Source organism: Nerophis ophidion, linkage group LG09, assembly GCF_033978795.1.
Source record: "Nerophis ophidion isolate RoL-2023_Sa linkage group LG09, RoL_Noph_v1.0, whole genome shotgun sequence".
Taxonomy (NCBI): Eukaryota; Metazoa; Chordata; class Actinopteri; order Syngnathiformes; family Syngnathidae; genus Nerophis; species Nerophis ophidion.
Genome location: NC_084619.1, coordinates 28,692,284 through 28,709,973, shown reverse-complemented (window position 1 = coordinate 28,709,973; position 17,690 = coordinate 28,692,284). Strand labels below are relative to the sequence as shown.

At 42.0% G+C, this 17,690-nt stretch overlaps 2 protein-coding genes across 3 annotated transcripts in view; one reads left to right on the top strand and one right to left on the bottom strand.

Annotated features, from left to right (window-relative positions):
* Positions 1 to 17,690, bottom strand: part of cdh23 (cadherin-related 23) — a 619,519-nt gene that overhangs the window by 91,903 nt on the left and 509,926 nt on the right. The gene's annotated exons all lie outside the window — the stretch shown is intronic.
* vsir (V-set immunoregulatory receptor) overlaps positions 1 to 17,690 on the top strand; it is a 55,867-nt gene that overhangs the window by 33,186 nt on the left and 4,991 nt on the right. Inside the window, exons 5-6 of the mRNA XM_061910728.1 lie at positions 7,567 to 7,594; positions 7,939 to 8,114. Of these exons, the coding sequence (XP_061766712.1) occupies positions 7,567 to 7,594; positions 7,939 to 8,114 (204 nt within the window). The remainder of the gene's footprint in view (positions 1 to 7,566; positions 7,595 to 7,938; positions 8,115 to 17,690) is intronic.

The window sequence follows — 17,690 nt, the reverse complement described above, 5'->3', positions numbered from 1 at the left end:
TAAAGCTATTACCGTTGTCTTCCATCATTTCCCCAATATTTAAACTCATTGTTTTTCTCTCTTTTGTTTTTCCTCAAATTATCATTACTGTGCACTTTAACACATGTTTTTGCTAAAGGTTCTGCTGTTTCTTTACCCGTGACTACATCTTCTTTAATAAATGTGGCACATCAGCCTCTTTACCCTTCATTCCTATCTTTACGAATCGTTATATATCCTTTTATTATAAAGTTTAATTTTGGCTTCAGCCCTGTTTCTTGAATACAAATTATATGTGGTTTAGTTTTCATATTTTTAATATATCCCTTTAATTCATGTTCGGTTGCTATCAAACTTCTGGCATTCCACCGGACAATTAACAGGGTGTTGGAATGTGGTAACATGACTCCGTCACGTCTACTCTCCGTAGTACAGCTTGCACCCGGTCCCAAGATAGTTCTTTCAACAACTTTGCTGCTGCTTTGACAATCATTTTGATCTTCTCAGTCTTATTTTTTACTTTCATTTTGTATCAAAGCTGAGTTGTGCTCTCTGGTTTATTTTGCAAATGAACCGACAGAACATGATCATGTACAAGACTCGCCTACCCACAATGCACTGCAGCCCAACGCTCCTGGTCGGATGTTTTTTCGGGGTTCATGGAGAGATGCGGTAAAGAGTGGTAGCCAAGACACACGGTCACACACGGTCACACACGGTCACACTCGGCAATTATTTTGACCTGGGGAGCAGATTTAGAGGAAAAAATGTGTCTGGGGGGCCGGGATATCTGATTTTCAGGTACAAAAAACTTCACAATGACACAAAATAAACACAACAGTTAAACCTCACACTAAAAACAAGACATTGACTTGTACGTTCAAAAGACAGAATAGAACAAGTCAAGACATGCAATGCCATCTACAAAATGTTATGTAAATGTTAGTCATTACACACGCGGCTATGGTTTTGATGTATTTGTTACAGACATGTTTACGTCAAGTAACATCACATGGTTCCATTTGCACCTTTCAACAAATCTTAAAAGGAATATTAAGAAGTAAAACTTATATTTAATCCTACTTCTTCTCCGAGCACACGGTGACTGTACATACGGGTCGAAAAATGTTGACTAATTCAGCATTTCTCAAAGTGTGGGGAATAGAGACATGACAGGCGGGGCGCGAGGAAAGGGAGGAAATTTTTATTTTTGATTTTTTTACTATGCTTTCATTTTCTATACACACTGTAAATCACTTTGTGATTCTGTCTGTGAAATCCGCCGTATAAATAAATGTAAATTACTTATTTTTCCTGTAGGCTTTAAATTTCTCGGCAGGAGCGAAAGTTTGACAGACATAGCAACAGTAACTTTTGCATGCGGGGCTAAGAGGAACAAACTTTCGCGCGGATGGGTAGCAGGCTAATGTGCGGACCACAATTACACAAAATGGATAAATTTGCAACTCGCACCTCAAAGGTCTGCGGAGAAACAAAAATATGACGGGTCTAATCAACCAAAAAGTCAACCTAAAAGAAAATATGGCGAAGGGTATCGTGCTCTTGGATTCACGGCAGCGGAGGTGGGGGCAGAGGAGAGACCCCTGTGTGTTCTTTGTCTAAAACGGCTATCAGCAGACAGCATGAGACCCAACAAATTAAAGAGACAACTCGAGACCTCACATGATGTCCAATAAATTGTTTTGTTGGGGCGATGGGGGTAGGTGGGCCTTGAAAACTAACCCCTTAGTCTAAAGTGGGGATGACAGAAAAAAAAAAGTTTGAGAAGCCCTGACCTAATTGTACGGATCTCACTTTAAACGGCAAACCGATCATTTAAATGTTTTCACTTTGAATATGAAACGAGGAGTAAAATGTACAATGTACAATATTATCAATTATTTCACAATGACATGTTTTAAGGATATTGTACAGTATAATTAAATCTAAAATGAATGTGATCACTTTCAGGATCATTTTATTTTTAGCCAGTAAACAACTGTTATGTACTTTTGAATCTATTCCCCACACTTTGAGAAATGCTGAATTAGGTCAACATTTTTCGACCCGTATGTACAGTCACCGTGTGCTCGGAGAAGAGGTAGGATTAAATATAAGTTTTACTTCTTAATATTCCTTTTCAGATTTGTTGAAAGGTGCAAATGGAACCATGTGATGTTACTTGACGTAAACATGTCTGTAACAAATACATCAAAACCATAGCCGCGTGTGTAATGACTAACATTTACATAACATTTTGTAGATGGCATTGCATGTCTTGACTTGTTCTATTCTGTCTTTTGAACGTACAAGTCAATGTCTTGTTTTTAGTGTGAGGTTTAACTGTTGTGTTTATTTTGTGTCATTGTGAAGTTTTTTGTACCTGAAAATCAGATATCCCGGCCCCCCAGACACATTTTTTCCTCTAAATCTGCTCCCCAGGTCAAAATAATTGCCGAGTGTGACCGTGTGTGACCGTGTGTGACCGTGTGTGACCGTGTGTCTTGGCTACCACTCTTTACCGCATCTCTCCATGAACCCCGAAAAAACATCCGACCAGGAGCGTTGGGCTGCAGTGCATTGTGGGTAGGCGAGTCTTGTACATGATCATGTTCTGTCGGTTCATTTGCAAAATAAACCAGAGAGCACAACTCAGCTTTGATACAAAATGAAAGTAAAAAATAAGACTGAGAAGATCAAAATAATTGTCAAAGCAGCATCAAAGTTGTTGAAAGAACTATCTTGGGACCGGGTGCAAGCTGTACTACAGAGAGTAGACGTGACGGAGTCATGTTACCACATTCCAACACCCTGTTAATTGTCCGGTGGAATGCCAGAAGTTTGATAGCAACCGAACATGAATTAAAGGGATATATTAAAAATATGAAAACTAAACCACATATAATTTGTATTCAAGAAACAGGGCTGAAGCCAAAATTAAACTTTATAATAAAAGGATATATAACGATTCGTAAAGATAGGAATGAAGGGTAAAGAGGCTGATGTGCCACATTTATTAAAGAAGATGTAGTCACGGGTAAAGAAACAGCAGAACCTTTAGCAAAAAAATGTGTTAAAGTGCACAGTAATGATAATTTGAGAAATGTAGAAAAACAAGAGAGAAAAAACAATGAGTTTAAATATTGGGGAAATGATGGAAGACAACGATAATTGTTTTACCAACACTATGGATATGACATTTTCTTTGAATGAAATGGTTCGAATTTTGAAAAAGGTTAAAAATACGTCACCGGGGAAAGACCTAGTGGGTTATCAAATGATCAAAAACTTAGGTAGCATCGTCAAAGAAGTGGTCTTGAAATGATATGACAGGATATATGAAGAAGGAGAATGACCGGCAGAGGGGAAAATTAGCGGTAATAATTCCAATATGCAAGTCAGGGTAAGACCCGGAAGAGGCAGGAAATTATAAATTTGGGGAAAGTAATGGAAAAAATGATTAATGAAAGACTAGTATATTATTTAGAGTCAAAAGAAATAATCAAAAAACTAAAAAAGTGGTAAATAATGTTCAAGACTGGGGAACGGCTTGAGGTTTAAGATTCTCTGTTGGAAAGACAAAAGTCATACATTTTACAAAGACAAAAGTACAAAACAAGCTCCAAATAAAAACTCTAAGGTGAAAATATAGAAGAGGTACAAGTATTTAAATATTTAGGAATATGGTTTGATAAAAATATGAACTAGTCAACCCACATCAGCAAAATAGATTTGATTAGATTAGATTAGATAGTACTTTATTTATTCCTTCAGGAGTGTTCCTTCCGGAAAAAAAAAAAATAGGGGAAAAAGTAAAAAGGTGTTAAATATAATGAGGGCTTTGAGGGGTAATGATTGGGGGGGGGCTGATAGGTTAACGTTGAAAACAATATATGTATATATATATCACTTTAATTCCATCTGTTATTGATTACGGATGCATTATTTACCAATCTGCTTCAAAAACATGACTTGGGAAAATAGACCGGATCCAGTCACAGGCTTTAAGGTTATGTTGTGGAGCTACTACATCGACCCTAGTGGCAGTATTACAAGTAAAAATGAACGAAAAACCTTTGGACAAGAGGAGAGATCAACTCTCAGCAGTTTATCGGGCAACTTTAAAAGGATCCAAGCAAGGATATCCGACTTGTCCAATGCTACCAAACTGCCAAGAAAAAGAGAAAAAAAAAATTAAAAAAAGAATAGTTTTGGGTGGATTATAGGAGACATATGTAATAAAGTTAAAATTGACAATATTAAAGTTAGTCCTACAGTACCAATGCCTGCAATACCACCGTGGATGTTTGATAACCCAAAAGAAAACATGCAATTACTAAAGAATAGAAATTTAAATAGTTACCAGATAGAAAAATGGATTGAGATATGATATATACGGATGCATCAAAAACTATATAAAAAAAATAAAATAAAGGTAAGAGCTGTAGCAGTTATCCCACAAGGAAACATAGTATTAAATAAAATAATCAGTGATAAACTATCTGTTTTTACGGGGGAATTGGTAGCAATTTATATGGCAGTTAACTGGATAGAGGAAAACAAAGCAAGGAAAGTAGTTGTGTGCTCGCAGTCCAACAGTGCATTGATGAGCATAAAAAAAACATAGCATCAGAAACAAGACAAGATTTAGTTTATGAAATAGTTCAGGCAATCTATAGAATAAATAAAGCGGGAGGTGTGGTAACATTTCTTTGGGTTCCTTGGAAGATATTGTAGGATGGAATTCACAACACATAGGATATAAAGCATTATACACGTATTTAAAAAACATTGGGTTAAATAAAAGAATATAGAGTAGGGATCCATCTTGGTCCACACTCCATTTCAGTAAGTGACGCTAATGCACACCAGAAGGTTGCTTGGCGGAAACAACCGCCCACCTCCGGAATCAGTCCCCGCCCATTCCCCTTAGGCGCGAAATTCATTTGAGCGAAAGACATTGGAATGAGAGGAGCTCTTTAAAGCTCCTGAGAATCTTAAAAAGCTTACAGAAAACGAGAAAAACTTACAGCGGGTGCCTGTCGGACATTCACCGTCGTTTTCGATGATTTCCCCTCGGAGCAAGGATTCGATGTCTGGAGTCTTTGGCGCAATCAAGCCTTCTCCTCTGCCTGGAACGGCCGTTGACGGACCCGCCAGCGTTAAGGGAGACCAGCGAGCCGGAGATGTAAACGGAAAATCTGTAAGTAAATATATGTATATATGTATTGTATACCGCATGTTTTTTTCTTGTAAAATGAGAATCATTTGACTCACCAGACTGCGATTGTGTTAAAACGATCGCGTTAGGATCTTACGGCAATTCCTCTATGAAACAAAATAATGAATACACATAATATTAAATAATTCGAAGGTTTAAACACACCTCGATAATCATCTTCCAACTTTGTAAGATCGTTTAAACAAAGTTCATCGTCTTTCACTTCGTCGTCATCGGCTGGTAAAAAAAAAAAAAGTATTACGTCGTACAAGTGCAATGCTTTTAACGTTTAAATGCTTAAATGGAGTTAAACCAATGTCTAATAACATGGTATAGCAGAGGTAATGGGGTGTGTGTGTGTGTGTGTGTGTGTGTGTGTGTGTGTGTGTGTGTGTGTGCTTGTGTGTGTGTGCGTGTGTGTGCGTGTGTGTGTGTGTGTGTGTGTGTGTGTGTGTGTGTGTGTGTGTGTGTGCGTGCGTGCGTGCGTGCGTGCGTGCGTGCGTTTCCTGTCGTTTCAAACGATCGTAAACATTTAAACTGTCAAATGGCTGGTCAGTAAAAACTGAACCCTCCTTTGTCCCCAAACTGACCTGTTGTTTCAAACGATCGTAAACATTTAAACTGTCAAATGGCTGGTCAGTTGCTAGGTTACACTGTGTTCTGCGATAGTTTCTCCATCTGTTTAAATATGTTTTCGTGAGGTATGGAAGTTGTTTCAAACGATCGTAAACATTTAAACTGTCAAATGGCTGGTCAGTAAAAACTGAACCCTCCTTTGTCCCCTCTTCTGGTCTTAACGATGTGTGCGTACGAATGTGTGTGTGTGTGTGTGCGTGTGTGTGTGCGTGTGTGTGTGTGTGTGCGTGTGTGTGCGTGTCCACATCTCCCCACGTAACAAAAACTTCCCAATCCACGGTAGATAACGATGAAAATATCGAGAAAGGGCTTCCGTCTCTTCTTTCTTTTAACTGAAATAAGCAGATATCACCCATTTCGTATCTGAATACAAATCCAAAAGATCCCTCCATCCCGTACGCTTCCAAGTCCCATTTCTCACGCAAAGACTCGGTCGGTGGCATCTGAATACGATTTAGAAACACTCGACTTTTTTGCGGAGCGTCAATGTAAGTTTTATTACTTTTATAAATCGACACAGGCGTTTCACTAATCATGACCGAATCGAACAAAGTCTTTACGCTAACGTATAAAGCTCCAAATAATGACTAAGCCTTACACCGCCCTTTTGTACCCCTCCTCTGCGTGTGTGTGTGTGTGTGTGTGTGTGTGTGTGTGTGTGTGTGTGTGTGTGTGTGTGTGTGTGTGTGTGTGTGTGTGTGTGTGCGTGTGTGAAGTGCGTGCGTGTCCACATCTCCACACGTAACATTCCCAGCCATCAATACATCGAAATCGTGAAGTTGTTTCAAACGATCGTAAACATTTAAACTGTCAAATGGCTGGTCACATGCTATTCATATGACATTCTCAAGCTTTCTTAAAAAACTGAACCCTCCTTTGTTCCCTCGTCAGGTCTTAACTCCACCCTCTTCCTGGTTTAACCACTCCCACCGCAGGTCTTAACTCTGCCCTCTTTCTGGTTAAAACTCCACCCTCTTCCTGGTTTAACCACTCCCACCGCAGGTCTTAACTCCACCCTCTTCCGGGTAAGCCACACCCACTTGACCTTGACATTTGACCCTGACCTTTGAACTTGACCTTTGACTTTGACCTTTGAACTTGACCCCTCATAAATCATTGACCTTTGACCTTGACCCCTCATAAATCATTGATTTATGACCCCCCATAAATCATTTTTTGACAGAAGGTATGGTCTTAATACTCTCTGACGTCCAGTGGATTTATTTAAAACAGCAGTTTCTTTCATGAAAAATTTCATCCCATCTTTATACTTAGCAAAGTCATCTCACGGACCGCCTTAAACCTGTTTGCTGGCCTGAGCCAACCAGCGAGCCGTACCTTTGACACCCTACTTTAGTAGATCAAGTCCTGTGTTTATTTTTGTGTTGTGATGTACAGCTGCACTGTGTCATACTCTTTTCTAATATTTCATTTGCCCATTTAGCTTTAAAAGTAAAAATATACTATATATTGTACATATCATTTTGCTACAGTACCCAAACATATCAATGATGTGTTCAATTTAAATCATACATGCATACCATTCCATTTAACATGTAATTTGCACACGTTATATAACTTTCATCACAGTGCTCTGTCGGAAAACACATTTCCTGTCTGAGAGTTAGATGAACTGTATTTCACACAGTGGGAAAGCTGTTCATATGCTTTGCTCCACTTTGTTCCAGTTGATTCACAATAACCTATTTCCTTTTTCCTCCCTCCCCCAGGTGCACAAGAGTTGGTGAGAATGGACAGGTATGTTTTCCCACAGTCTGTTCGACAGCTGTTCTCACAGGACATGTTCCTTAACACATCTGATCTTTTTCAATTACTTTCATTTGGAATTTTTGTTTGTAGTTAGTCAATTTGTAGATTCAGCCAAGAATATGAAGTTTACCATTAGTAGTCCATCTTCTGGAATTATATGGCTCAGATGCAGAATGTATTGCAGTGTGCTATCTCCTCACTCACCCTATTAGTGGCTGAGTAAAGCAGTTTAATGCTGAGTACAAACCAAGCTTTAAAATCATTGCATGAAACATCTAAGAACGTTCAGCAACCCTTGAGAATGTGGACATCTCTTTTTTGTGTGTGTTCAGTGAAGCTCAGGGCCATGAGAACCCAGTGTTTCTTGGGGAATCGCCACAAGTGAAGACCCGTACTGTTGCTCAGATTATGACACGGCAGTCCTCAGGAACAGGTCGACACCTGTTATCTGAACCCGAAACCCCCATGTCCCCTCCTGCACATGGGGATGTATTTTTCCCAGCAGAAGGTAAGACACATTTGGAGACTTCAGAGTGTGAGCAACCACAACTCGTGTCGACTATTCAGTTTGTTAGCTTCCTTCGTCTATCAAGCGATGGTACTTCAAGAAAAAGGGAAGTGATGTTTTTGGTGGAATTATTTCATCCCTTGTAAAAGTCATATTTCTTGCAAATGTTGATGCGGACTCAGAGGAAAAGGCGTTCGTAAAGGTAACGGGTTGCAGACACGAAATGTTCTACTAAGCAATCACAGACTTTTCAGTCTGAGGTTAGACTTTTTTAAAGGTTCATGTTACGCTATACAAGAGAGTTTGCGGGGGGAGGAGCGAGCCTGTGTATGGTATGCTGGTGCCCCGACATAGGAGCGTAGTCCTGGTTTCAGAGACTGATCTCCGAACTAAAAAAGGCAAAATGCAACAGCGTGCGTACAAGAGGCCTCATTATAAAGGTTGCTGCACACAAAAAAGTTGTGTCGCTAGGGGTTAAATGTGTGTAAAGAACTTTCACCATATTTATAGAAAATTGTAATGCGGAAAAGGTTGTATACTCGTACACACTATTCCAACCATGCTTAGAGCTCAGGCAAAAACAGTGTCATTACAGCATAAAAAAAACTCACATGCAAGCGATGTACAGTAAAAGTACTCTTCAGATTTATTTGATAGAGCATAAATATACAAATGTAGAAATGTGTTATTGTAGTTACGGTAAATTTGACATGTTAATGTCGTTGGTGGGTCATTGAAGTATTGTTCATTTTAGTCATTTGTAATTGAATAATAACAATTTATAAATAGATCGGGATGTGCGTCTTAGAAAAGTCAAAGAATGAAGAAGAACAAAAAGTATTTTTTTAAAAGTTAAGACCGAAAAATATGAATTGCAGCATATTACTTTATTAGAAAAATCACGATATTAATTCAGCAAATATTACATTCACCTATTTTCAATACGTTTGGACATTGGGAGTTTATAACACGGTTGGAGTGCCAATGTTTTGATTTCACGCATCATATACATATTTTTACAATAGAATATATGTTGTGTTGACTACAAAAAACACATTTATCCATCCCATCCATCCATTTTCTACCGCTTATTCCCTTTTGGGGTTGCGGGGGGCGCTGGCGCCTGTCTCAGCTACAATCGGGCGGAAGGCGGGGTACACCCTGGACAAGTCGCCACGTCATCGCAGAAAACACATTTATTGTGCCAATATTATATTGAAATAATTTCAAATGCATGCCAATTGCCCACAGGAGGTTAAAATATTGCTTATGATGACTACTTGTGTTATGTAATAAAATTTCTGCTATGCATTACTTATTAATTACATTACTCTATTTTGACAAGGACTTAATATATGTGAACATGTTTTTCTTCATTTCAGCAACAGTTCTCAGTTTCGGTTAGGGTTGGGTACCATGTACCGATTACCGGTATCTGGGAATCGGTACCGGTACTCAAAGATACCAATTTTCGGTCTTTTTGTGTGAATACATTTTTTTAATCAATCACTTTCATGTTTCCAACGCCGCTTAAAAAAGCTGTGTACTAAAAAAAACGTGTTTACTGTAGCCGTTAATACTGACTTGATTAAAAAATAAATAAAAACAGCACAAATTGTTTTATTCATTTTTGTTTTGTAGGTTAAAGAGTTGTATATTTTGTGCTTCTAAGTTAATGTTGCTGATCAATTTTAAATCAACAATTTTCATTGAGTTTATTTTATTTTATTTTTCAGCATCAAATGGTTCAAGTGAGAAACATTTTTCATATTTTACATAAGAATATATGTATTTTTTTACATGTTATGCACATTGATGCACTTTACGTCTTTTCTGTTACATACTGTACCATGTTTTGCAGAGATGCTCTTAATTTAATTGACAGATGATGCTATTTTTAGTTTTCTTCATCTTACGGGGGCAAAACAGAAAATAACTAAGAAGCACTGTACTGAGGTAGTTTGGCTAAGTTCACTCTGTGCTGCTGGATTGATTTTGCCAGCAAAGTCGGCAACCGGGCGTGACTCCGCGCGCAACCCAAGTACAGAGGAACTTCAATTTACCAACTAATTAGTTTTTCAACAGGGTTTGTAAATAGAGAAGTTTATATAGTGAAGCAAATTTCTCCATATGAAACAATGTAAAATGAATATTGGGTTCCAGCTTTGACAAAACTCCACATTTAAGTGAAGGTTTGTACACTTTGAACAAAATACAAAGTACTGTACAGTACTGTATATCCAACAAACATTAAGGGATGACGGATAAACTATCTCTTTAAAACGACAGCGACTAGCTGAACTGCCCTGTTTGCACTTCTCTTTCGACAAGTGCACACAAACAGAAATCCCTTTGGTGCCCTAACAAACGATCAAATATCACAAAAATCCTTAAATTTAACAACCATATTGCTATAAAAATAAACTTTTTAAAAAGTAAAATCCGTTCTTACATTGTCATCTGCAAATGAGCAGCTGGCAAAAGGAGAGAAAGGTACAGGCAGAGGGAGAAAGAGAGGGGACGTGTGTGTGCTCTTTAAAGCGACACTGCTGAAGGAGAGGTAGCGTCTCCTCCTTCCTCTGCTGTAATTTAGGCCTGCTTATGAATCTTTTTTCAAGAATGTCCGTTCTCATCACAATTAATTTGCTGTGGTACTTAGCCACCTTCAGCAATCTCATCAATACGAGCAAGCACAAAATGACTGCCATCGAAGACCTCTACGAAGAAGACAAAACATGGACCCAGATTTCCTTCGCCCGGACGCGGGTCACCGGGGCCCCCCTCTGGAGCCAGGCCCGGAAGTGGGGCACGATGGCGAGCGCCTGGTGGCCGGGCCTGTTCCCATGGGGGCCGGCCGGGCACAGCCCGAAGAGGCAACGTGGGTCACCCCTCCAATGGGCTCACCCCCCATAGCAGGGTCCATAGAGGTCGGGTGCAATGTGAGCTGGGCGGCAGCCGAAGGCAGGGCACTTGGCGGTCCGATCCTCGGCTACAGAAGCTAGCTCTTGGGACGTGGAACGTCACGTCACTAGGGGGGAAAGAGCCTGAGCTAGTGCGCGAAGTTCCGGCTGGATATAGTCGGACTCACTTCGACGCACAGCAAGGGCTTTGGAACCACTTCTCTCGAGAGGGACTGGACCCTCTTCCACTCTGGCGTTGCCGACAATGAGAGGCGACGGGGTGGGGTGGCAATTCTGGTTGCCCCCCGGCTTAAAGCCTGCACGTTGGAGTTCAACCCAGTGGACGAAAGGGTAGCCTCCCTCCGCCTTTGGGTGGGAGGGCAGGTCCTGACTGTTGTTTGTGCTTACGCACCAAACAGCAGTTCAGAGTACCCACCCTTTTTGGGTACACTCGAGGGAGTACTGGAAAGTGCTCCCCCGGGTGATTCCCTTGTCCTACTGGGGGACTTCAACGCTCATGTTGGCAACGACAGTGAAACCTGGAGAGGCGTGATTGGGAAGAATGGCCGCCCGGATCTGAACCCGAGTGGTGTTTCATTATTGGACTTTTGTGCTCATCACAGTTTGTCCATTACAAACACCATGTTCAAACATCAGGGTTTCCATATGTGCACTTGGCACCAGGACACCCTAGGCCGCAGTTCCATGATCGACTTTGTAGTTGTGTCATCGGATTTGCGGCCTTATGTTTTGGACAATCGGGTAAAGGGAGCTTTCTACGGATCACCACCTAGTGGTGAGTTGGCTGCGATGGTGTGGGAGGATGCCGGACCGACCTGGCAGGCCCAAACGCATTGTGAGGGTCTGCTGGGAACGTCTGGCAGAGTCTCCTGTCTGAAAAAGTTTCAATTCCCACCTCCGGAAGAACTTCGAACATGTTACGAGGGAGGTGCTGGACATTGAGTCCGAGTGGACCATGTTCCGCACCTCTATTGTGGAGGCGGCTGATCGGAGCTGTGGCCGGTAGTTGGTGCCTGTCGGGCCGGCAATCCTAAAACCCCTTGGTGGACACCGCCGGTGAGGGATGCCGTCAAGCTGAAGAAGGAGTCCTATCGGGTCTTTTTGGCTCATAGGACTCCGGAGGCAGTGGACAGGTACCGACAGGCCAAGCGGTGTGCGGCTTCAGCGGTCGCTGAGGCAAAAACTCGGACATGGGATGAGTTCGGGGAAGCCATGGAAAACGACTTCCGGACGGCTTCGAAGCGATTCTGGACCACCGTCCGCCGCCTCAGGAAGGGGAAGCAGTGTACTATCAACACCGTGTATGGTGCGGATGGTGTTCTGCTGACCTCAACTGCGGGTGTTGTGGATAGGTGGAAGGAATACTTCGAAGACCTCCTCAATCCCACCAACACGTCTTCCTATGAGGAAGCAGTGCCTGGGGTATCTGTGGTGGACTCTCCTATTTCTGGGGCTGAGGTCGCTGAGGTAGTTAAAAAGCTCCTCGGTGGCAAGGCCCCGGGGGTGGACGAGATCCGCCCGGAGTTCCTTAAGGCTCTGGATGCTGTGGAGCTGTCTTGGTTGACAAGACTCTGCAGCATCGCGTGGACATCCGGGGCGGTACCTCTGGATTGGCAGACCGGGGTGGTGGTTCCTCTCTTTAAGAAGGGGGACCGGAGGGTGTGTTCCAACTATCGTGGGATCACACTCCTCAGCCTTCCCGGTAAGGTTTATTCAGGTGTACTGGAGAGGAGGCTACGCCGGATAGTCGAACCTCGGATTCAGGAGAAACAGTGTGGTTTTCGTCCTGGTCGTGGAACTGTGGACCAGCTCTATACTCTCCGCAGCGTTCTTGAGGGTGCATGGGAGTTTGCCCAACCAGTCTACATGTGCTTTGTGGACTTGGAGAAGGCATTCGACCGTGTCCCTCGGGAAGTCCTGTGGGGAGTGCTCAGAGAGTATGGGTTATCGGACTGTCTTATTGTGGCGGTCCGCTCCCTATACGATCAGTGCCAGAGCTTGGTCCGCATTGCCGGCAGTAAGTCGAACACATTTCCAGTGAGGGTTGGACTCCGCCAAGGCTGTCCTTTGTCACCGATTCTGTTCATAACTTTTATGGACAGAATTTCTAGGCGCAGTCAAGGCGTTGAAGGGTTCCGGTTTGGTGACCGCCGGATTAGGTCTCTGCTTTTTGCAGATGATGTGATCCCGATGGCTTCATCTGACCGGGATCTTCAGCTCTCACTGGATCGGTTTGCAGCCGAGTGTGAAGCGACCGGAATGAGAATCAGCACCTCCAAGTCAGAGTCCATGGTTCTCGCCCGGAAAAGGGTGGAATGCCATCTCCGGATTGGGGAGGAGACCCTGCCCCAAGTGGAGGAGTTCAAGTACCTAGGAGTCTTGTTCACGAGTGGGGGAAGAGTGGATCGTGAGATCGACAGGCGGATGGGTGCGGCGTCTTCAGTCATGCGGACGTTGTACCGATCCGTTGTGGTGAAGAAGGAGCTGAGCCGGAAGGCAAAGCTCTCAATTTACCGGTCGATCTACGTTCCCATCCTCACCTATGGTCATGAGCTTTGGGTCATGACCGAAAGGATAAGATCACGGGTACAAGCGGCCGAAATGAGTTTCCTCCGCCGTGTGGCGGGGCTCTCCCTTAGAGATAGGGTGAGAAGCTCTGCCATCCGGGAGGAACTCAAAGTAAAGCCGCTGCTCCTTCACATCGAGAGGAGCCAGATGAGGTGGTTCGGGCATCTGGTTAGGATGCCACCCGAACGCCTCCCTAGGGAGGTGTTTAGGGCACGTCCAACCGGTAGGAGGCCACGGGGAAGACCCAGGACACGTTGGGAAGACTATGTCTCCCGGCTGGCCTGGGAACGCCTCGGGATCCCCCGGGAAGAGCTAGACGAAGTGGCTGGGGAAAGGGAAGTCTGGGTTTCCCTGCTTAGGCTGTTGCCCCTGCGACCCGACCTCGGATAAGCGTAAGAAGATGGATGGATGGGACACAAAATGAATGAAACGTTGGAACACAGACACATGGTTCGCACACAGAGGGATATTTGGTTCAATCCAATAGTTTTTCATTCAAAAAGTTCTTAAGCGAGGGCCTTGTAAACCGAGGTTCCACTGTACCATAAAATGGCACCGGTAGGTTTTCCGTAAATCGGTGCCCCGTAAGACCGGTGGGATTCAGTCGATGCCAAAAAAGTACCGGATTCAGTACCCATGAGCCAACTCTATGACTGGTCAATTATTTACATTCCAATTGTTGTCTTTAGATATGACGTTACTTAGCCCTCTAAAAATAATCTTGTTACGATGCATAACATAACAAGCACAAATCTGTAAATATCGCCTTCTTTTTCGGAGTCGCCATGTCCATCTATGACACCAACATGTAATCCTTTAAAACATTTTTTTTAACATTTTCAGAACCTAATTAGCATTACCACTTATGATTGTGTAAGGAGTAGTGGGAGGACACCAAGGTGGAACTCTTCTGCGCACACTGCAGGTTTGATTGATAATGAGATGAGAACGAACAAGTGTCAGCAGTATGATTTTACAAATCAAATATATTGTTTGGGTATGTACCTTTTGAGGTTTGTGCTTACGCAATGTTTTAATTTGTAAGGCATGCACACTTTTAAAAAATAGGACCCCAAGATAGAAGCATATTCAAAATTCTAAATGTGTGTCAAGTACAAAAAACACGTACATGTTGGAAGGTCTGCATTTGTAGTTGTATATTCTGACCTCAGATTGTCGCAGTATGGCCAGGAAACAACAGAAAAACTAGAATCTGTAATGTTGGGTTAAGCATAAAGATTATTAATTGGGCTGTTTCGACTTAATATTTATATGATTTGTTGGATTTTGCCCGTCATTGACGATCAGTGGAATCCACGGCAGTTTTTTTAAGGACAAATAAATTATGGTATGTGGGGTAGGATTGTATACGGACTGGTCACTAGGGGTCACATATATGCTCTAGCATGTACTAAAGTTGATTAAAGATAATTATAAAAGGAATGCAGCTAAACTTTCATTAAAGTGAACAAACAATGATCTGATTTCTGACTTCCACTTCAATAAATGGTTAAACCACAGTTTGTGAGGTTCTCGCACTGGTGCAGCACCAAGAGGACATCAAACACGACTAAATAGTCAAAGTAAAAGTCCTAACACAGTTTCTGCGTGTAAACCAGCGTGTCCCGATGAGCCTTGATCATGTCCCACATGTAGAAAAACCTGAATATGTAGCTGCAGCCAATTATGTGATGTTATACCAGGAAACCGTGTCAGGAAGCAGTGACCGGAAACAGCGTGCGCTCTTTTGTTTAACAGCCAAAATTGAAATCAGAAATAAATTATCTCTGAAAAATATTTGTCTGCACATAATAGTCTTTTACTAATATTTAAAGAAGAGATGAGCGCAATTGATCCACCATCCTAACACATCTGGGTCTCAGCAGGTACAGTACTGAACTTGCTTTTCTCCCACGGATGGGAGATCAGGGGGTGTTAATATCAGGCAATTCGATTACGAGGTTGATAGTCGAACCAGACTCCTCCGATTTGAATCGTCCGATCTCAGACTATTCAAAGACAGCCCTATTTACTAGAAATTATTAAGTAAAATGATTGTATTTCTACCGACAACTTTAGTCACGTCAGACATGACTCATATTACAGAAATTCAAAGGAAAACATTTCAAAATTAGGTTACAGAAAAGTAACCATGGAGTCAATGTGTTGAAACGGCCTGCATTTGCTGGAAGAGTTGTGCAAAATTGCGTGAGCACTGAAATCAGACGCCTTACGACAGATGTGATGAAAAACACAAGTAGTCCACAAAGCTGAAAAGCCCAAGCTTTTCTATTTTTATCTGGTTTTCACACCTAGCCATCTTATCATTACTGACTATCAAGATATCTCTCATCTACCATCTGACACCTCCCTCACTGAAAGAGCCATGGTTTCAAAACAAAAGCCTTTTTGGGTCTTCAAGTTGGATTTTCCCTGCCAAAACATGTGATGCAAAACAAAACACAATTTCATGTTGTGGTATATGTGTTGTGTGAGTAAAAGCCACACTTCAGTTTTTGGTCCACTAACCTTAAGCTGTGAGGAACTTGCTGAGCAGCAATTTCCTCTTATTGTTACGTGTTGCAACTTAGACTTGAAATCTTGTTTTTTCCAAGCCATTTTAAAAGGCTTCGTGGTTAAACACATTCTGGGGTAGGAAAAAGCTAAGTTCTTCATTGGACAGTCGTCTAAATTTTGCATTTAACAAAACAAAGTCTTCTAAAGTAGTCTTATTAAGATGTTGTTTCTACATTTTAAACAATTCCCTGTGGTTTATACTGTGTAACATGTAACGCTGAATATTTGGTCCAAATTTTGCACATTTTGGGCCTGATTTACTATCAGTTTGTGTGTCCTAAAACAGGTGCAAACCTGATTGCACACATTTACAAACCCCGTTTCCATATGAGTTGGGAAATTGTGTTAGATGTAAATATAAATGGAATACAATGATTTGCAAATTATTTTAAACCCATATTCAGTTGAATATGCTACAAAGACAACATATTTGATGTTCAAACTGATAAACTTTTTTTTTTTTTTTTTGCAAATAATCATTAACTTTAGAATTTGATGCCAGCAACACATGAGAAAGAAGTTGGGAAAGGTGGCAATAAATACTGATAAAGTCGCTCATCAAACACTTATTTGGAACATCCCACAGGTGTGCAGGCTAATTGGGAACAGGTGGGTGCCATGGTTGGGTATAAAAACTACTTCCATGAAATGCTAAGTCATTCACAAACAACGATGGGGCGAGGGTCACCAATTTGTAAGCAAATCGTCGAACAGTTTTAGAACAACATTTCTCAACGGGCTATTGCAAGGAATTCAGGGATTTTACCATCTACGGTCCGTAAAATCATCAAAAGGTTCAGAGAATCTGGAGAAATCACTGCACGTAAGCGATGATATTACAGACCTTTGACCCCTCAGGCGGTACTGCACCGAAAACCGACATCAGTGTGTAAAGGATATCACCACATGGGCTCAGGAACGCTTCATAAAACCACTGTCAGTAAATACAGTTGGTCGCTACATCTGTAAGTGCAAGCTAAAACTACTATGCAAAGCAAAAGCCATTTATCAACAACACAAAGGAACACCGCCGGCTTCACTGGGGTCGAGCTCATCTAAGATGGACTGATGCAAAGTGGAAAAGTGTTCTGTGGTCTGACGAGTCCACATTTAAAATTATATTTGGAAACTGTGGACGTGGTGTCCTCCGGAACAAAGAGGAAAATAACCATCTGGATTCTTTTGGGCGCAAAGTTCAAAAGCCAGCATCTGTGATGGTATGGAGGTGTATTAGTGCCCAAGCTATGGGTAACTTACACATCTGTGAAGGCACCATTAATTCTGAATGGTCCGTACAGGTTTTTGAGCAACATATGTTGTCATCCAAGCAACGTTATCATGGACATCCCTGCTTATTTCAGCAAAAAAATGTCAAGCCATGTGTTACAACAGCGTGGCTTCGTGGTAAAAGAGTGCGGGTACTTTCCTGGCCCGCCTGCAGTTCAGACATGTCTCCCATCGAAAATGTGTGGCGCATTCTGAAGCGTAAAATACAACAACAAGACCCTGG